The sequence below is a fragment of the Bison bison genome, unplaced genomic scaffold, assembly GCF_000754665.1.
Source record: "Bison bison bison isolate TAMUID 2011002044 unplaced genomic scaffold, Bison_UMD1.0 scf7180017864295, whole genome shotgun sequence".
Classification (NCBI taxonomy): domain Eukaryota; kingdom Metazoa; phylum Chordata; class Mammalia; order Artiodactyla; family Bovidae; genus Bison; species Bison bison.
The window spans coordinates 7,916,037-7,937,025 of record NW_011494867.1 but is presented as its reverse complement, the minus strand read 5'-3'; the positions used below and the strand labels follow the sequence as shown (position 1 = coordinate 7,937,025).

Genomic DNA, 20,989 nt, shown 5'->3' with positions numbered 1-20,989 from the left:
GGGGTCAAGTCGTGTGTGTGTGTGTGTGTGTGTGTGTGTGTGTGTGTTTGTACACAGAGCCTGCAGGTTTCCATGGAACCAAACTTGTGATGAGGAGAAAAAGATGGGCCTCCCCAGGACACCTTTGAATAAGGATGTCAACATTCCTTTCTATATGGCTTTAAAGTCTTTGGTTACTTCAGCAGCAAAGGTTCAATTCAGTTCAGTCACTCAGTCGTGTCTGACTCTTTGTAACCCCATGGACTGCAGCATGAAAGACCTCCCTGTCCATCACCAACTCCGGGAGCTTGCTCAAACTTATGTCCATTGAGTCAGTGATGCCATCCAACCATCTCATCCTCTGTCGTCCCCTTCTCTTCCAGCCTTCAATCTTTTCCAGCATCAGGGTCCTTTCCAAGGAATCAGTTCTTTGCATCAGGTGGCCAAAATATTGGAGTTTCAGCTTCAGCATCAGTCCTTCCAGTGAACACTCAGGACTGATTTCCTTTAGGATTGACTGGTTGGATCTCCTTGTAGTCCAAGGGGCTCTCAAGAGTCTTCTCCAACACCACAGTTCAAAAGCATTAACTCTTCGATGCTCAACTTTCTTTACAGTTCAACTCTCACATCCATACATGACTACTGGAAAAATCATAGCTTTGACTAGACAGACCTTTGTCAGCAAAGTAATGTCTCTGCTCTTTAACGTGCTGTTTAGGTTGGTCATAGCTTTTTTCCTAAGGAGAAATTCTTCTAATTTCATGGCTGCAGTCACCACTGCAGTGACTTTGGAGCCCAAGAAAATAAAGTCTGTCACTGTTTCCATTGTTTCCCCATCTATTTGCCATGAAGTGATGGGACTGGATGCCATGATCTTAGTTTGTTGAATGTTGAGTTTCAAGCCAACTTTTTCACTCTCCTCTTTCACTTTCAAGAGGCTCTTCAGTTTCTCTTCACTTTGTGCCATAAGGGTGGTGTCATCTGCGTATCTGAGGTTTTTGATACTTCTTCCAGCAATCTTGATTCCAGCTTGTGCTTCAAGTGCAAAGTCAAGTGGGCCTTAGGAAGCATCACTAGGAACAAAGCTAGTGGAAATGATGGAATTCCAGTTGAGCTGTTTCAAATCCTAAACGATGATACTGTTAAAATGCTGCCCTCAATATGCCAGCAACAAAGTTAGTCTTCGCATCATTGCTCGCTCATTGATCAGAAGTGGAACTGTAAAAATAGGGGAAACTGGGGACACAGGAAAATATACATAAATATGGAAACTCAGAGACAGATTTGAAAAGATACATGGCAAGTGAATACTCAGGAGCATAGAGAGCCTCATCCATCCATCACCCACCCATCTACCCGTTCACCCATCCATCTATCCATCCAGACACCCACACATCCATTCATCCATCGAAGCAATAAATGAGCTAAGCACCTCCTATTTATCAAGCACTGCCTATGCTCAACATTGTGTGTGCGTTAGTCACTCAGTCGTGTCCGACTCTTTGCCATCCCACAGACCGTAGCCTGCCAGGCTTCTCTGTCCATGGAATTCTCCAGGCAAGACCATTGGAGTGGATTCCCATTCCCTGCTCCATAGGAGCTTCACAACCCAGGGATCGAATCCCAGTCTCCTGCATCGCAGGCAGATTCTTTACCGTTTGAGCTACAGGGAAGTCCTGCTCAACGTTGAAGGTACACAAAGACGGAAACGGAAGTCTAAATTGGAGGTGGTTATAGCCGACGATGGCTCAGACGGTAAAGCGTCTGCCTGTAATGCGGGAGACCCGCGTTCGATTCCTGGGTTGGGAAGATCCCCTGGAGAAGGAAGTGGCAATCCACTCCAGCACTCTTGCCTGGAAAATCCCATGGACGGAGGAGCCTGATAGGCTACAGTCCATGGGGTCGCAAAGAGTCGGACACAACTGAGCGACTTCACTTTCACCACTTCACTTTTCATAACCGATATGCCCTGAAAGGGCTCCCGCGAAGCTGGAACACACGGTTTGGGCACTTCGGGAAGATGCGTGAAGTGAACGCCACACCGTCGCACAGGTGATGGTGGGAGAAACCTGCATACCATAGATATGCCGAGACCTCCGAGCATCCTAGAGAGGCCGGAAGTGGCTCCAGGAGGCTGGTCCGACGGCTCAGGCGCAGAGCGGGGGTGGCGGTGGGGAGAGGGAGGGGCCTGAGTCGCCCCACCTCGCGCAATCCCGGCGTCGCCGTGGTCTTCTGTCTCTGTGAGTGGCCCCGGGTAGGGAGGGTCGCCCCTCCGCCGGGACCCAGGCGCGGGTCCTAGACTGAGTCCTAGACTTGGTTCTCCCATCAATTCCCTGTGTGACCCTGGCGGGGACGCCTGGGCTTGCACGCGCGTCGGGGTCCTGCGGAGGACGACCTTGTCGGCCGCTACCTGCTTGTCGTGGCGGCCCAGGTGGGACGAGCCCCGTGGCCGCTGGTACGGGGCGCGGTCGTGAGTGATGGCCGACCTGAGTTCACCCCACTTCCCCTCGGATTCCAAGCAGCGGGGCTCAGCGTCTCTTTCTAGGATCGTTGCGAAGGTCTCAAGCACCGGCTAGCTTCTGGTTTTCGTCTTCTTTTTGAAAAAGATGGCAGGCCCCAAGCTCAGAACTTTCAACGGGCATCTGTGTCAAGCTAGACTCCATTTACATTTTTTTTTATTATAATCGCACTTTGTGGGGGAAAGATTACTTTGTCTTGATGACAGATGATTCTGGTTTTCCATTTAAGTGGCCGTGTAAGGTTCCCATTTAAAATGAAGGTATTTATTGCTAAAAGATAAGGAGTTTTAAATAAAACAGTAAGTACTAGTACCAGAGATAGGGCTGCTCTGGTGGCTCAGTGGTAAAGAATCTGCCTGCTAATGCAAAAGACACGAGTTCGATCCCTGGGCCAGAAAGAGCCCCCAGAGTAGGAAATGGCAACCCACACCAGTAATCTTGTCTGGAAAATACCATGGACAGAGGAGCCTGGCGGGCTACAGTCCATGGGGTCGCAAAGAGCCACACACCATTTAGCAACTAAGCAGCAACAAAGTATCAGAGATAGCAGGTGTGACGGAAACTATGAAGGTGGTAAGCGAATGACACTGCGTTGTTCCCAACCCAGCTGGGTCCTCCTACTCTGATCTGTCTTCAAGTCCTTGCTCCAACTCAGCCTCTGTCACCTGCATAATTTGTGGGCCCGTTTTTTGTTTTGTTTGTTTTAGATGCTTTTCCTTTCAACTTGACTAGGGTAAAAATGACGTGCGGCGTTGTGTGATTTTAAGATGCACAACTTGGTGACCTGATACGCATATATATTGTGAAATGATAAGCACAGTGAGGTCAGTTAACATCTCTATCACCTCACAGAATTATGATAGTTTTCTTTGTGTGTGGTCAACACTTGAAAGATCTACTCTCGCCTGGCACGCGGGAAGATGGCGGCATCCAGGTGGAGGTCTTGAGATCAGATCTGCATGGAGTTGGCGTCTGGGCCAGCAAGGCGGGGCCTGGCTCACCCTGGGCGGTTCGGCCTTGGGAGCTGCAGGGTCCCAAAGTGGGGAGGGGGAAAAAAGATCTACTCGCCCAGCAGCTTTCAAGCCTGTAATACGGTAATATTACATATGGCCCCCATGCTGTGCATTTGATCCCCAGAACTCAATTATGTCTTGTAACTAGAAGCTTATACCCTTTGACCAGCATCTCCTCATTTCCCGCATCCCCCACCCCCTGGCAACCGCCGTCCTACTCTTTGTTTCTATGAGATCAGCTCTTTTAGAGTCTCCGTGTAATCGGGATCACCCCAGTATTTGGGGATCACCCCAAATATTTCACTTAGCATAATGCCCTCAAGGTCAATTGGTACTGTCACTAATGGTAGGATTTCCTTCCCTTTTTGAGTGGCTGAATAGTATTCCACTGTGTGTGTGTTTGTGTGTGTATACATCACATTTTCCTTATCCATTCATCCTTTAATGGGCACTTAGGTTGTTTCCATGACTCAGCAATTTGAATAATGCTGCAGTGAATATGGGGGTGCAGATACCTTTTGGAGATAGTGATTTCCTTTACTTTGGAGAGAGAGATATATATAGGCAAGATTCTTGACCTCTGAGTCTTTTTCTCATATCAGAAAAGCTGAGGATAATAATTACCTCAGAAGACTGTTCTGAGGCTTCCGTGGTAAACCTTAAGCCCCTTGCCCATAATACTAAATGCCGACATAGTTGCTATTTTCCTTTTAGCAAGAAGGAAACAGGATCCGAGAGGTTCAGTGACTTTCCCAGGGTCACACAGGGAATTGATGGGAGAACCAAGTCTAGGACTCAGATTTTCTGATTTATAACCTAAAAAGCTTAACCCTGCCTCCCCACTACCTCTTGCCTCTTGGGAGGGGACGGGGCACCTCCTGCCTGCCCTTCTGGAAATTGGAAGGGCCCATTTGACATTGCAGAATGTGTTAGCTGTGAAAGCCCCCATGGGACTCAGGTCACCATAGACTTGGCTGCTTCAGGTCAGGGACTCTGCACAGCCCTGAGTGCTTGATGTGGGTGACGTGTAGGCTATAGAATCAGATGCATCTGGGTGCCAGTAGATACAGCCCCCTGCTGTCCAGTTCAGTTCAGTCGCTCAGTCGTGTCTGACTCTGCAACCCCAGGAATTGCAGCACACCAGGCCTCCCTGTCCATCACCAACTCCCGGAGTTCATTCAAACTCACGTCCATCGAGTCGGTGACGCCATCCAGCCATCTCATCCTCTGTCGTCCCCTTCTCCTGCCCGCAATCCCTCCCAGCATCAGAGTCTTTTCAATGAGTCAACTCTTCACGTGAGGTGGCCACAGTACTGGAGTTTCAGCTTTAGCATCATTCTTTCCAAAGAACACCCAGGACTGATCTCCTTGAGAATGGACTGGTTGGATCTCCTTGCAGTCCAAGGGACTTGAAAGAGTCTTCTCCAACACAGCAGTTCAAAAGTATCAATTCTTTGGCCTCAGTTTTCTTCACAGTCCAACTCTCACATCCATACATGACCACTGGAAAAACCATAGCCTTGACTAGACGGACCTTCGTTGGCAAAGTAATGTCTCTGCTTTTCAATATGCTGTCTAGGTTGGTCATAACTTTCCTTCCAAGGAGTAAGCATCTTTTAATTTCATGGCTGCAATCACCATCTGCAGTGATTTTGGAGCCCAAAAAAATAAAGTCTGACACTGTTTCCACTGTTTCCCCATCTATTTCCCATGAAGTGATGGGACCAGATGCCATGATCTTCATTTTCTGAATGTTGAGCTTTAAGCCAACTTTTTCACTCTCCTCTTTCACTTTCCTCAAGAGGCTTTTTAGTTCCTCTTCACTTTCTGCCATAAGGGTGGTGTCATCTGCATATCTGCATATCTGAGTTTATTGATATTTCTCCCGGCAATCTTGATTCCAGCTTGTACTTCTTTCAGTCCAGCATTTCTCATGATATACTCTGCACAGAAGTTAAATAAGCAGGGTATCAATATACAGCCTTGATGTACTCCTTTTCCTATTTGGAACCAGTCTGTTGTTCCATGTCCAGTTCTAACTGTTGCTTCCTGACCTGCATATAGGTTTCTCAAGAGGCAGGTCAGGTGGTCTGGTATTCCCATCTCTTTCAGAATTTTCCACAGTTTATTGTGATCCACACAGTCAAAGGCTTTGGCATAGTCAATAAAGCAGAAATAGATGTTTTTCTGGAACTCTCTTGCTTTTTTGATAATCCAGTGGATGTTGGCAATTTGATCTCTGGTTCCTCTGCCTTTTCTAAAACCAGCTTGAACATCTGGAAGTTCACGGTTCACGTATTGCTGAAGCCTGGCTTGGAGAATTTTGAGCATTACTTTGCTAGCGTGTGAGATGAGTGCAATTGTGTAGTAGTTTGAACATCCTTTGGCATTGCCTTTCTTTGGGATTGGAATGAAAACTGACCTTTTCCAGTCCTGTGGCCACTGCTGAGTTTTCCAAATTTGCTGGCATGTTGAGTGCATCACTTTCACAGCATCATCTTTCAGGATTTGAAGTAGCTCAACTGGAATTCCATCACCTCCACTAGCTTTGTTCATAGTGATGCTTTCTAAGGCCCAGTTGACTTCACATTCCAGGATGTCTGGCTCTAGGTGAGTGATCACACCATCGTGATTATCTTGGTCATGAAGGTCTTTTTTATACAGTTCGTTTGTGTATTCCTGCCACCTCTTCTTAATATCTTCTGCTTCTGTTAGGTCCATACCATTGTTGTCCTTTATCAAGCCCATCTTTGCATGAAATGTTCCCTTGGTATCTCTAATTTTCTTGAAGAGATCTCTAGTCTTTCCCATTCTGTTGTTTTCCTCTATTTCTTTGCATTGGTTTCTGAGGAAGGCTTTCTTATCTCTTCTTGCTATTTTTTGGAACTTTGCATTCAGATGCTTATATCTTTCCTTTTCTCCTTTGCTTTTCGCTTCTCTTCTTTTCACAGCTATTTGTAAGGCCTCCCCAGACAGCCATTTTTCCTTTTTTGCATTTCTTTTCCATGGGGATGGTCTTGATCCCTGTCTCCTGTACAGTGTCATGAACCTCATTCCATAGTTCATCAGGTACTCTATCTATCAGATCTAGGTCCTTAAATCTATTTCTTACTTCCACTGTATAATCATAAGGGATTTGATATAGGTCATACCTGAATGGTCTAGTGGTTTTCCCTACTTTCTTCAATTTAAGTCTGAATTTGGCAATAAGGAGTTCATGATCTGAACCACAGTCAGCTCCCAGTCTTGTTTTTGCTGACTGTATAGAGCTTCTCCATCTTTGGCTGCAAAGAATATGATCAGTCTGATTTCGGTGTTGACCATCTGGTGATGTCTATGTGTAGAGTCTTCTCTTGTGTTGTTGGAAGAGGGTGTTTGCTATGACCAGTGAGTTCTCTTGGCAAAACTCTATTAGCCTTTGCCCTGCTTCATTCTGTATTCCAAGGCCATATTTGCCTGTTACTCCAGGTGTTTCTTGACTTCCTACTTTTGCATTCCAGTACCCTATAATGAAAAGAACATCTTTTGTGGGTGTTAGTTCTAAAAGGTCTTGTAGGTCTTCATAGAACCATTCAACTTCAGCTTCTTCAGCGTTACTGGTTGGGGCATAGACTTGGATTACTGTGATATTGAATGGTTTGCCTTGGAAACAAACAGAGATCATTCTGTCGTTTTTGAGATTGTATCCAAGTACTGCATTTCGGACTCTTTTGTTGACCATGATGGCTACTCCATTTCTTCTAAGGGATTCCTGCCCACAGTAATACATATAATGGACCAGGTCTAGGATCTGTCAAATATTCCTCATTCCTGCTGACATTCTTAGAGAAATGGCTTAGGTTTGCATGGAGTTAATATGGATAGTTTGGGAAGCAGTTGGAAAATACCGATTATAAAACTTTGTGATTAACTTATATCATAAGTATCAGGAATAACTGCAAGACTGCAAGGATCTTTTGTGCAACAAATATCTAGGCAAAAGGAGTTTGAGTGGGTAGCTGGACAAGAAGATCAGGGATAGAATTAACTCCCCTGCCACTGCCAGTAAAACTCAAAACTGCACAAATACCCCTGTTTGGCATGATTGTGTCAACTTTCCCCTTAATGCTGTGCGGTTAATTTTCTTCGCAGATGTGTTTGGCCTTTTAGGTTTTACACCTCACTTCCCTTTTACCTGTATCAGGGTGACTCTCCTTATTGTCTGTAACTACTTGTTCATCATTATGGCTCTGACTGCTTTGTATTAAACACAGATAACTTTCAGATCATGTATGGAATTTGAGCAGCACCGTTTCTAAACCTTCTAGCCTCAATACGCTTTCCTGGTCTCAGTACAGTAAGAACACAGTTAATTTTGCCTCCATTCAGTACCTGGCAGTAATTTAAAACACGCCATCATAGGGTTAAACTACCTGGATATATTTTTATCTTCCTTTAAAGTAAATACAGTAAATTTTTATCTTTATGAAAGCTGTCTTCAGTTCTGCTCGCCATACTCCAGTAGTGCCTAGATTTGTATGTTGCATTTTAATACCAGAGGGTCAGTAGCATCATGCTCTTGAACCCTGGGGATGAAGGAACTGTGTGCATAAGCTGAGGTTCTTATTACTGATCCTTTGCATTTAATTAGGTCTTTGTAAATCTGAAGTACTCCTAGTCATTTTTATGAGTTTCTTCTCATGACTTCCCTGTGAGATTTCAACCTTATTACCCTCGTTCTTAGTATTATCAAGGGGTCAGGCTAACTTTAAATTTCATTTTTTCTTGTTTATAATTAAGATTCCTTGTTTTTTTTTTGGATCGTGTACTTAACCATAACCTGTATCAGCTAAAATGACTACTCAGATTAAATGTGACCCTCCCCCCCAACCCAGAAGGAAGCAATTACTGAACAAAGCCACATTTTGGAAGAGCCTTAAAGCAATTGAGATTATAAACAGTGGTCTGAGTGCCCAGCCCTGGAAAGAATCAGATGGAAACTAGTAAAGAAATATAAAAACTCAGGCAGCTGTTTGAAGGAAAACCACGCAGACCCTCTTTTCTCCTTTATGGCTTAGTGTTCATGGGAATTTCTTTTGGTTTCCTGCGAAATGTGTTTGCTGCGATTTTTTCTGTGCTCACCGATGCAGGCAGCTGGAAAAGGAGGAGGTGGCTTCTGGGTGGCAGCACTAATGGCTGGTCATCTATGAAGGTTTCACCAGCCGGGTGGATAGGCTTCTCTCATTGCCATTTGTCTTGCTAACTTATTAATCTTTCCTTACTCGTCACCACTCCTCTGACCCTCCAGTTCAAGTCAATTACACAGGTTCTTGCCCCAGATAATTCTGGAATTAGCTGGAAGGTAATGAGGAATAGCGTGAATAGGCCTGACAGGTACTCGGAAGAATTAATAGTTTGAATTTGTACATTCCTGGTGTGATTAGTGTGCACTTGAGCCAGGACTGGCCTGCAGTCTTATGACTAGATGGGAATGTGCAATTTTAAAAACAAAGGACATTGATACACACTGCTGTATTTGAAATGGATAACCAACAAGGACCTACTGTATAGCACAGAGAACTCTGTTCAATGTTATGTGGCAGCCTGGATGGGAGGGGAGTTTGGAGAAGAACACGTACGTGTCTGTGGATGGCTGAGTGACTTTGCTGTGCACTTGAAACCATCACAGTGTTGTTAACTGGCTATACTCCAATATAAAATAAAAAATTTTTTAAAAAAGGACAAGAAGAGATTTGGAAGAATTTCTTTTTTCTTTTTCCTTTCCTAAAAAATATTTATTTATTCACTTACTTTCACTGCAGGGTCTTTAGTTGCAGCATGCAAACTCTTAGTTGAGGCATGTGGGATCTAGTTCCCTGATCAGGGGTCGAACCCGAGCCATCCGCAGTGGGAGCACGGAGTCTGAACCACTGAACCACCAGGGAAGTCCCTGCAAAGAATTTCTGTTGGAAAATTCTTAGCTGGGCTCTTTGAAGCTTTGTCCATTTTCTGATTTCCTTATCGGGGAATTCTTGTGGAGATAGAAAAATACCTTAACCTTTTTTTTCCCCCCTCTGGCATCCTCTTAATGAAAACCCTGTAACCAAACAGAACAGTTCTAAAACCTGTAAGTGCGGTTTTGCTTAAGGGCGTCACCGTCCTTAGACTTCTCCTGCTGCCCCTGCCTCACGGTGATCTCAACTGAGCACCCTGGCCCTGCCCCTTCATCACCCCTCACCTAGACTCCTGCCAACCTGCAGTCTCTCCCTCCTCCAGGTAAAGCTTAATCTTTGACAAGGACTGAAGTGAGCCTGCCGTCGTGGACACCTGCAAAGACTGTTGTCTGCAGAATAGAGTGCAGGCTCCCCTGAAGGAATCTTGGTTTCTCCATTTTGCCTTCTACTTTAATTTGCAGAAGCCTGTCTCCTCTAGCATACGCTCCGGAATGCAGGAATTCTGTCACATTTTGCTTTATGTCATTTTCATGCCAGAACTTTCCTTTTTAGGAGCTAAGTTAAATGAAAATGGCAGCACTGATTGGCATACACAGCGACGACTCTTGGACACGGCCGGGCCCTGCATAATTTGTGCCCATCATCATTTTACTAAATTGGGTGTATTTCACCATGTTCCAAATCATCCATGAATTCTGCAGATACTTGATGGGCATCCTCTGCATCCGAGATTGTCTGGTGGGGACATGCCAGTGAGAAAGGCTGAAGGCTTTGGTTCTCATGGCACCCAGATTCTGCTGGAAGGAGATCAGTAGTCAGAAAGGAAACAAATACATTTAGGTAATATGCCATGAAGAAAACAAAGCAGTGTTCAGATAAGGGAGAGCTCTTCAGAAAGTACCCTGTGCATCGAGCACTTGAGCAGACCTAAATATTGAAAAAGACGCAGCCTGGCAGGCATCTGGCTTGGCAGCGGTTCACACAGAGGTGAAGCAAGGAGTGCACGTAGGCCTCAGCACAGATGAGCTTGGCATTATCAAGAGAAGGGAGAAGTTCAGGGGGCTGGAGCGCGGAGTAGAGTCCCAACAAAAGAGTGAGAGGAAGTCAGAGAAGGAGGTTGCCACCAGGTCATGGTGGTGACAGTAAGAAGTCTGGGCTGAAGTGTCACTGACTGACACCCTTCTGTGTTTGGAAGCAGCATCAGTGATAACAAAGTCATGTGATCATGTTAAGCGACAGAATGGACCGCAGCAAGTTTTATGGCTGGCTAGTCCAAATCCGAATGGGAGCGTCCTGCACTCAGAAAATAATAGAAACATAAAGTCGCATATTAAGAGGATGCCGGGGCATTCATTCGTGATGGATTTTCCTGTAAGCACAACAATGGCAACTGCTTAGTCAGACCTTGGGACTCCAGCCATCCTTCACATCATTTTGCTCAGTTTTCCTAATTTTCTTACCCTCAAGCCACGGAGACAGTCACTTGCTGAATCTTGTCTTCAGCTGTTACACCAACTGATTTCTGCACGAATGATCTGATTAGCTTTGCTGGTGATCAAAGCTTCTTAGTAGAGTTATCCAGAAGAATCTGACAAGCTTTGTGTAATCCTGTACTTCTGAGAGACCTTATCATGATGTGTGGGAATGTAAGAGAAAAATTGAATCCTTAGACTGTGGAACTCAAAGAAAAGAAATTCAAGAAGTGACATCCATGGAGCACCTACACTGCATCAGGCAGTTTTTATACATGTTCCCATTCGGTCTCCAGAATCCTGCGAGCTTATTTTTAGCTCTGATGTTTAATGCAGCAACAGCTCGGATGAACCTGTCCAAATGGTAGCACCTTTGGTTGCTTGCAGTCTCCCTAACTAACCACGCTTCTCAGTTGTCTCCACTTACTTGACTGAATGAGAGAAGGTGTGTGTGTGTGCGTGTGTGCGTGTGTGTGTGTGTGTGTGTGTGTGTTTAAATGCATTTGAGGACCTGCGAGCTTCCTGTTCCATTTCTTCTTAAGCGGAAAGAGTTGAGTGGCCCACTTTTTGCTTGTTTTGTCTTTGTTTTTGAAAGAAAGGTGCCTTGGAGCCTTGAGAAAATAATAATTAGAATATAATTTTAGCATAGATGCGGAGGGAGGGGGAAGCAAGGTTCCCAAAGGCATTGAGCACACACAGTACTTAGAAGATTTCCTGGGTGGGTGAATATGGTTTGCTACATAAAGGACCTTTTTGTCCTTCCCTTCTTTTTCTACTTTTTTTTTTTTTTACATAAAAGCCGTATTAAACTATGCTGCAGTGTGCTGTCTTAAACAAAAGATGTTGGAAATTTGCTTCAGAGTTCTGTCCTTGATTTTTCAGAGGGGGTGGGGGGATGCGGAAAATGACCCTCTGTACCAAATTCGAACAACTTCTTTTCAAAAAGCCTCTAGTGTTTTCCACGGATTAAGAATAATGCTTTCTATTTGGAGAGTGCTTTGTGGTTTTTCAAAGCTCTCCCAGCTACATTATCTTATTTAACCTTCACACTGACCTTGCCAGGCAGTCAGAGCAGATTAGTACTGTTCCTGCTGACACACGGGCAGAAATGTTGTGCAGCCCAAGAAGTGACGAGGTGGGTGGGCAGGAGTCAGCTAATGTCCCAAAGCCATGACGGGAACCCAGGTCTTAGCTTTTCTTTCTGCTGGAGCACACTGCCTTTTCGTGTCTATTAACCCCAAGTAGGGGACCATCGCTTCTGCAGTTGGGTTAGTAACAGTGGTGCATCCTACTTTCTTCATAGGTCCAGTTATCTTTGACTGCCACATATGGATTCCCACAAATCTCCGAAGGAAACAGTCCTCATTACAGGAGGAGGTGGCTATTTTGGTTTCCGGTCAGTGCATCTGTAAAATATGTCCATGCAAGTATTTTACCGGTAGTTGCTGGGAAAAGTATAGCTTTCAACCTACATTAATGCAGTGTAGACTCTTACTCGTTGGTACAGTGTAGACCAGGAATGAACCATGCTGCCCACTGCTCAGATTAGGAAATTGAGAACTATAGATACATTCCACTTGAAGAAAAATTCTTTATAAAGCCATTGAATCGGGGTTGGGAGATAATCATATCACAAACAATTTAAAATAATGGCTATTCTTTCACAGTTACATTATCATTCATAAATATTCTGAAGAATAGATGGTGAGTGCTAGAATGGGGGGAGGAGGGGTTTTCTGGTGGCTCAGTGGTAAAGAATCCGCCTGCAATACAGGGAGCTGCAGGAGATGCAGGTTCGACCCCTGGGTCAGGAAGATTCCTTGGAGGAGGGCATGGCAACCCACTCCAGTATTCTTGCCTGGAGAATCTCATGGACCGAGGAGCCTGGTGGGCTACATTCCATGGGGTCACAAAGAGTCAGGCACGACCGAAGTGACCTAGCATGCATGCATGCCTGGAACAGGGGGCTGGGGGAATGTAATATGTGGACACCACCATCTTTGAAGATAAAGCCTCTCTCACTGTAATTTAAATAAATGTGAAGATGCTCGTTTTTTAATATTTGCATAAGTAAAACTTGTACCAATGAATGTGTAAAGTGAGGAACTCACAGGATAAGCCAAGAAGACTGGGAAAATTATATACTTTTCCAAAGAAAGAGAGAAAGTGAAGTCGCTCAGTCATGTCCGACTTTTTGTGAACCCATGGACTGTAGCCTACCAGGCTCCTCAGTCTATGGAATTTTCCAGGCAAGAGTACTGGAGTGGGTTGCCATTTCCTTCTCCAGGGGATCTTCCCAACCCAGGGATCAAACCCAGGTCTCCCACACTGCAGGCAGACCCTTCACTGCCTGAGCCGTACTTTTCCAAGGCATAGCTTAATAGTGATTTGATCTAACTTTTACTCTTTCTTCTTGCAGCCTTGGCTGTGCTCTGAACCTTCTGGGAGTCCATGTGATTCTGTTTGACATCAGCCGCCCTGCCCAGACCATTCCAGAAGGCATCCGGTTTATACTAGGAGATATCCGCTGTCTCTCTGACATAGAGAACGCCTTCCAGGGTGTCGACGTGGCTTGTGTGTTCCATATCGCATCTTACGGTATGTCAGGGCGCGAGCAACTGAATCGAAGCCTGATTGAAGAAATCAACGTGGGGGGCACAGACAACATCCTCCAGGCATGCAGGAGGAGAGGGGTGCCGAGGTTAGTGTACACGAGCACTTTCAACGTCATCTTCGGAGGGCAGGTCATCAGAAATGGAGACGAATCTCTGCCTTACCTGCCCCTTCACCTCCATCCTGATCACTACTCTCGGACCAAATCTATCGCTGAGAAGAAGGTGCTGTCAGCCAATGGTACAGCCCTGGAGAGGGGTGGTGGGGTCTTGAGCACCTGTGCCCTGAGGCCAGCTGGCATCTACGGGCCTGGAGAACAGAGGCACCTCCCCAGGATAGTGAGCTACATAGAGAAGGGCCTGTTCAGGTTTGTGTATGGAGACCCCAAGAGTCTGGTGGAATTTGTCCACGTGGACAACTTGGTGCAGGCTCACATCCTGGCCTCAGAGGCCCTGAAAGCCAACAAGGGCCACATTGCTGCTGGGCAGCCCTACTTCATCTCAGACGGCAGGCCTGTGAACAACTTTGAGTTCTTCCGGCCTCTGGTTGAGGGCCTGGGCTACAAGTTCCCGTCCACCCGCCTGCCCCTGACCCTCATCTATTGCTTCGCTTTCCTGACAGAGATGACCCACTTCATCTTGGGGCGACTCTACAACTTCCAGCCCTTCCTCACCCGCACCGAAGTTTACAAAACTGGCGTCACACATTACTTTAGCCTGGAGAAAGCCAGGAAGGAGCTGGGGTATGAGGCTCAGCCGTTTGACCTCCAGGAGGCAGTCGAGTGGTTTAAAGCCCATGGTCACGGCAGACGTCCTGGGAGTTGTGACTCCAAGTGTCTTGTTTGGGATGGGCTGGTGATCTTACTCGTGGTTACAGTGGTTCTCGTGTGGCTGCTGCCTTCCGTGATCCTGTCGATGTGAAGGAGGAGCTGTACTGAGGTGGTACAGTACACCACTGAAGTTGTTATATATACTGAGGTGGTTTTCATGAAACACACGTTTTAAAAATAGAGAATAGATACCTGATGTCAACCTTTGGATCTTCAAGTCGCTACTTAAGAATAGATTCTTGGGGGACTTCGCCCTGGCTGTCCAGTGGTTAAGACTCTGAGTTTTCAGCGCAGGAGGTATGGGTTCGATCTCTGGTTGTAGAATTAAGATCCCATGTGCTACACAGCACAGCCAAAAAAAAAAAAAAATTGATTCTTGGATTAAGTCTTCACTTCCTACCTCCTTGCACAGATCCTGAAGGGAGAAAACAGAAACCAGGATAAGTTTGAGATTCGGATCCTTGGGTCTTCCTCCTTCAGACATGGACAGTAGACGTCATTCCAAAACCCATAGAGCTAAACTCCCTCAGATGGGAAATGTCTTACTTGAATTTCTCAGAAGCGAAAAATGTACTTATCTTCATTCCATACGTTTTGCATTGACTTCACAGAGGTTGAAACACTGATATGGGAATGGCAAAATGCTAACAGGCTTGCACTTGTGTGAAAAACAACAAGTTGAGCTACTTCCCCGCAGCCCAAGCCTCTGAGGAGATGGTCACTTTTGCAGGGGAGGCGGTTGCTAGTCACAGTGTATGTTCTAGGAATGAGTTTTTGCCCTTCATGACATAAAGGTATTATACCTGTGTGACCACATGGTAATGTTTGATATTGAAATGAATAGACCTTTATCTTACCTCCCAGGATTCTTTAGAGGGTTAAATTGAACCAGGTATATAAAGTGCCACTCACCACACTTACAAGCCATTATTTTTATTAATATTATTATTACACATTCCTTATGAGGGTTTTCTTCCTCAGGGTATTCTGTTCAGAGGGTGCTGTTGCTACTGACCTTTCTGGAATACCTTTGTGATGTGCCCTCAGAGTCTGTAACAAGTGTGCTTAAATATATTCAGTGTTGATAAAGTTGTGGTCTCCAAGGAGAGATTGAAATCTGGGAAACAGCTAAAAATCTGATGATTGATGAGAATATTCAAGCTAATGATACCATTTGCAATTAAAAAATAAAACATAACTCTCAACTAATAGACTGGTTTTCTTCTGGGGAGAATTTCCATTCTCTGAAGGCCTCTTCCAGTGAAGAATGTTCTGAACAATGGTGGCATTGTCCGGGCTCCCACGGGGATTGCTGTGGCAGACATTCAAGTTGTACTGTCACATGGGAACCGAAGTGCAGAGAAGACAGTCTTCACCCATTCTCTGATTCCAGCTACAGAAAGGACAGCATTCCTAGGCTGTAAGGACAGATGGCTGTGGAAAGTCGTGTTAGATTTGGTCTGAGAGTATTTGTAGGAGGAGGGTGCTGGATGAAGAGGCCCAAAAGTGCTCAGCTTGATACCAGAGGATCTGCCACCATGAATATCTTGTATGGTCTTTTAACCAAGTAACTGCAGCCTCTGTAGGGCCTCAGTTGCCTGCCTTGGGAAATAGGAATGTATTTGCCCTTTCTATTAACCCACCTTTGGGCTTTTCAAGTGGCACAATGGTAAAGAATCTGCCTGCCAATACAGGGGACACAAGAGACACAGGTTCAATCCCTGGGTCGGGAAGATCCCTTGGAGTAGGAAATAGCAACTCGCTCCAGTATTCTTGCCTGGAGAATCCCATGGACAGAGGAGCCTGGCAGGCTACAGTCCATGGGGTTGCAAACAGACACGACTGAGTGACTGAGTATCTGGCACATTAACCCACTTACCCACCTCACAGGGTTTGTTCTGAGCATAAAGTAAGATGTAGTGAGTACTTTTAATATATAATTTAATATATAATATATAAATTGCAACATTAAGATGGTGGTGGGATTGTTTTTAGTGAAATATGAGTCTTTTATTTTGCATTTCATGAAGTTAACTTAGTCTGAGTTAACTTGTCTGACCAAGGCTTCCCTGGTGGCTCAGATGGTAAAGAATCTGCCTGCAATGTGGGAGACCTGGGTTTGATCCCTGGGTCGGGAGGATCCCCTGAAGAAGGGGATGGCAACCGACTTCAGTATTCTTGCCTGGAGAATTCCATGGACAGAGGAGCCTGGCAGGCTACAGTCCCTGGGGTCACAATGAGTCAGACATGACTACGTGACTAATACTTTGACTTTTCAACTTGTCTGCGTATGTGCAGCATATCTAACACTCCAGGTCCTGAAGGACAGGTACCTCTGCCCTTTACAGAGTTGCAGTCCAGCAGTGACATGGTGTGTCCATGCAGGAAGGTGACTGAGAGGCCAGGTAAGTGCAGCAAAGCATTTTTATTTTATTTGTTGTCACTGAGAGGCCTCACAGACTTTCAGAACATTTTTAATGAAGTCCTTCAAAAGAATGGCAGATAGTTCTAAGTTTTCTTATACCAACTATACTGAGCACAGTGGATTTTTCTTGTTTATGTTTTCTACAATGAAGGTATCTAAATGAAATTGATAAATGGGCTTCATTGTCATCTAAATATGAGACATTTGATATTTTCACAACATTTGACATACTTGTCCAATATCTCCTTGAAACATAATCCATTTACTTTTCATGAACTCACACTCTTTTGGCCTTTCTCCTTGTTTTTATTGTTACATAACAAATTACCCCCCAAGACATATCATCCTAAAATAACAAATATTACTTCTCAGTTGCTGTGGGCCAGGTATCTGGGTGTGGCCTACCTGGGTAAGCTCTGGTTTAGGGTTTCTGCTGGCGCTGCAGTCATCAGAAAGCTTGACTGAAGCCAGAGGATCCACTTCCAGGATCATCCATGTTACTGTGGGCAGGAGAACTCAGTTCCTCAGCATGTGAGCATCTCCGTAGGACTCGCTGTGTGGCATCCTCATGACAGGGCGGCTGGCTTCCCCCTCAGAGCAGGCGATTCAAGAAAGCAAAGTGGAAGCTGCAGTGTCTTTCATGACTTGTCCTCAGACGTCACACAGCGCACTCCACACTATGTACGCTTTATACAAGTCAGTCCTTTTCCACGTGGTATTCAGTACGAATAACGCAGGAGGAGTGTTGGGGGTCCCATCTTGGAGGCTGACTTCCACCATCTGACTCATCCTTCCTCTTCCATGAAAGGTAGCCTATATTTGCAGCTACATAATTTTCTCAGCCTGCTTCCCCTTGGTAGAATTTGAGGGGGTCCAAGCGAAGAACTGGCTCCTTGAAAAAGACCCTGATGCTGGGAAAGATTGAAGGCGGGAGGAGAAGGGGACAATAGAGGATATGATTGGATGGCATCACCAACTCAATGGACCTGAGTTTGAGCAAGCTCCAGGAGTTGATGACAGACAGGAAACCTGGCGTGCTGCAGTCCATGGGGTCTCAAAGAGTCGGATACAACTGAGTGACTGAACTGAACTGAAAGGCCCCTTTCCCTTTTGTAGTGTATCCCTTTCAGTCCTGATTATTGTGAACACTTTATGTCTCCTAGGAATCTCACTGCAGTCACTCTATTAAGCAAAGGCCCCACCCACATATTTCTCTGAGATATATTCTATACTATGGGTTTCTGCTGAGACTGTTGAGGGACAAATGCCCTCTAGCTTCTTAGAAACCTTACTGTTTGAACCAGACCTCTTTCTGTTTGAACCAGAGGCACCAGTTTAGGTCTCTAAAGATTCAGGTCTCAGAAGATTGTAGCCACCAGCGTGGTCATGCGCTGTCATTTCCACAATCTATGGGCTGCCCTGACTAGCCGCCTCCACATGGGAGGAGCCCCTAGGATATGAAAACCAAGAGGTGGGGTCACTGGAGGCCAAGCTGGAGCCTGCTCCCACACTTCTGCATCTCACCAGTTTTTCATGATCAGTTTCTTCCGTGCTCAGCACTAGGCCCTTGTCTAATACCACAGTTTCTCCCGAAGTGATCTCATCCAAGCTCCTGGCTTTAATTTCCATCTCTATTCCAAATACATTGATACAATACTAAATTTATAGTTCTAGCCCCACCCATCCAACCACCTCTGCACCTCCAGCTGGATATTTCACAAGCACTTTTCAGTCAACATTATCTAACATGAAATTCACAATCCCTCCAAATTCTTACAGGGTTCCTCTCTTTAATAGATGTCACCAATGTTGAATTTCTTATGCCAGAAATCTGGGATAATCTTTGCTCCCAGCTGCCCTTAAGCTGACACATCTGATCCACCTTTAGCCCTTGAGTTTACCTTCTGCCCATTCCCAGGGTACAGTTGTCACTGCTCTCCCCTTGGCTCCAATAAAAGCCTCTTTTCTCTTCCATCTGTGTCCTCTTCTGTGTCCCTTTAACCCATTCTCCATGTGCTAAGCAGAGTGGTCTTATAAAGGTGTAAATCTGTGTCACTTCCCTATTCCAAGCTCTCTGGGTTTAGGTTGAGAATCCTTAATACAATCCAAGAGACTTTGCCTGATCTGATTCCACCTGCCTCTCCCTGGGTCATCTCACACTATACTGCCTTCTCTGCCCGGCTACACCAGCTTCTTGCAGGGTCCCGAGTTCCGAGCTTCTCACACCCCCTCCCCGACTTACTGACCTGTGTGTTTATTTCATACCTCAGCTTGATTTTCTTCCAGAGGCCTTCTGTGATCCTAACAAGTTAGGGTTGGCCCTCCAGCCACAAGCCCTCATAGCACCTGCTTCTCTTGTGTAGCCTTTCTCACAGCTGTCATAGTTTGAGTCGTCATGTGTCGAATGCCTGTAAGTTCCATGAGGGCAGAACTTTTCCTTGCTTACTCTTGTACCCCTAACACCTAGCACAATATGGGAATTCAATAATAAGTATTTGTTATAAAAATACTTATTGAATTAATGCCGTTTTTCCTTCCAAGGGCGAATACCCATTTCTTCGCGTACATCACTTACTGTTTGTAATCTCTTGAAAACTGGGAAAATATCCAAACTACAAGAATTGTGTGTCAATTAAGTCAAGAGTAGATGAAGTCTAGTAAATCAGTAAGCTCATTCTCCATATAAATTGGTGGCGCTCTGTCCACATCAGAGCCGAAAAACCAACCACTTAAAAGAACTCAATCTATTATCTGAAAGGCAGCTCTTTTCCTTTCCAAGGTCAGGAGATACTGCAGTTAAGGAATTCCATTATTATAGGGTTCCCAACTTCCCTCCCCTTCCCTCAACAGGGTGGAGCTTCCAAACCTGCATAGACCTATGAAATGATGCTCAGCCTTGTTCATGGCTGGGGGACGGCAGAGGGGAATCTCCTAGACACCTGAGCATAGACCCAGCACTGCCACCCAAAACACTGCCTCCAAGGAATGGGTGAGCAGTTATCCATAAGCCTGCTGAAGGGTCACACCATGGGAAAAAGAGCCCTGTCATGGAACCTAAAGGACATGCTAAACCTGCCAGAGTCTGCAGGAAGGAAGAGGGGCCCAGCAGGCCTGTTCAAATCCTGGATTTGCTTAGTGCTGCTCCAGTCATAGGTGGCAGGGGATGCCACATTAAGAACTGTAGCAGTTACAGAAGGGCCAATTAACTAATTTGGGCACCAAATTACCTAGGTTATCGTATTTCTCAAACTATAGAGTCGGCATAGGGATTCTTTTCAAGAGAAGGTTTTATTGTCCTAAATCACGTAATATGCTGATTGTAAGAAGTCCAGTATCGCTGTGTCATAGATTTAATTTGTTTGCTCACAACGTTGGGGCATCTTCTACCATGTATTCTTCCAAATCCCTACCAGTTCACTGAGCCTTACAGACAGGTTAGAAGAAATAGCCTACAGAATTCTACTCCTGGCCCCCAACACAGCCATGCACCCTACAGTTAAGAACGCCCCCTGTTAGCTGGCATGGGAAGCCGACACCAGCAGTTCTTATTGAAATAGTCACTGTTGGCTACCATCATCTCTTGCTGTGGAAGGTGACACCCGCCCCCTCCCATTTCGAAACAAGAAATCCAATCTCAGGCCTTCCTTAGGACTAACCTCCACAAGCAAGACCTGGCCAATCAAAAAACTGCCCTCCTTCTGACTGCGGTCATTGGGCCAGAGCGGGCCAATCAGTGTCCTCAACTTTCCCCGCGAACGTTCAGCTTTTGCGGAGGTTGCTTCTTTGCAAGGCGGTTGAGGGATTGTTGCTGGGCTTTGGGGCTGCCATGAATTGGCATACCACAGAGGCGAGACCGAATTCTGACAATGTTTGAGCTGGTTCCAGCTGTGAGTTGAGCATGATAGGGCCATGAAATGCAGAGAGAGGATGAGGTCCTCAAAGCCGGGCCCTCGTCTTTGCCTCCCGCCCAAGGCTCACCTCTTCCTGAACCGTGCTGTCATGTGAGTCTCAGTATATTTTGTTTTCTGCTTAGTCTTTTGAGTTGGGTTTTTTCTCCGTGAATTAGAAAAGGTCTTGGTTTATAATCACTGCCCGATCCTGGGCACAGATGAACATCCTCTGTAGTTTCCAAAGGCACTCACTCTCCATTCTCCTGTGCGCCCCCTTCCTTACAAAGAGGGCCTTTTTTTTTTTTTTTTTTTTTTA

At 45.5% G+C, this 20,989-nt stretch overlaps 1 protein-coding gene across 2 annotated transcripts; it reads left to right on the top strand.

Annotated features, from left to right (window-relative positions):
* The first annotated feature begins 2,153 nt into the window (after positions 1-2,153).
* SDR42E1 (short chain dehydrogenase/reductase family 42E, member 1) lies at positions 2,154-15,563 on the top strand. Of its 2 annotated transcripts, none has more exons than XM_010850803.1 (3): positions 2,154-2,219; positions 12,220-12,312; positions 13,336-15,563. In XM_010850803.1, exons 2-3 carry the CDS (start codon positions 12,245-12,247, stop codon positions 14,447-14,449), a joined length of 1,182 nt encoding a protein of 393 aa, XP_010849105.1. In that variant the 5' UTR covers positions 2,154-2,219; positions 12,220-12,244; the 3' UTR covers positions 14,450-15,563. The 2 variants fall into 2 exon arrangements, with proteins under 2 accessions (XP_010849105.1, XP_010849107.1); XM_010850805.1 differs by lacking the exon at positions 2,154-2,219 and adding an exon at positions 9,370-11,280.
* Positions 15,564-20,989: the final 5,426 nt, after the last annotated feature.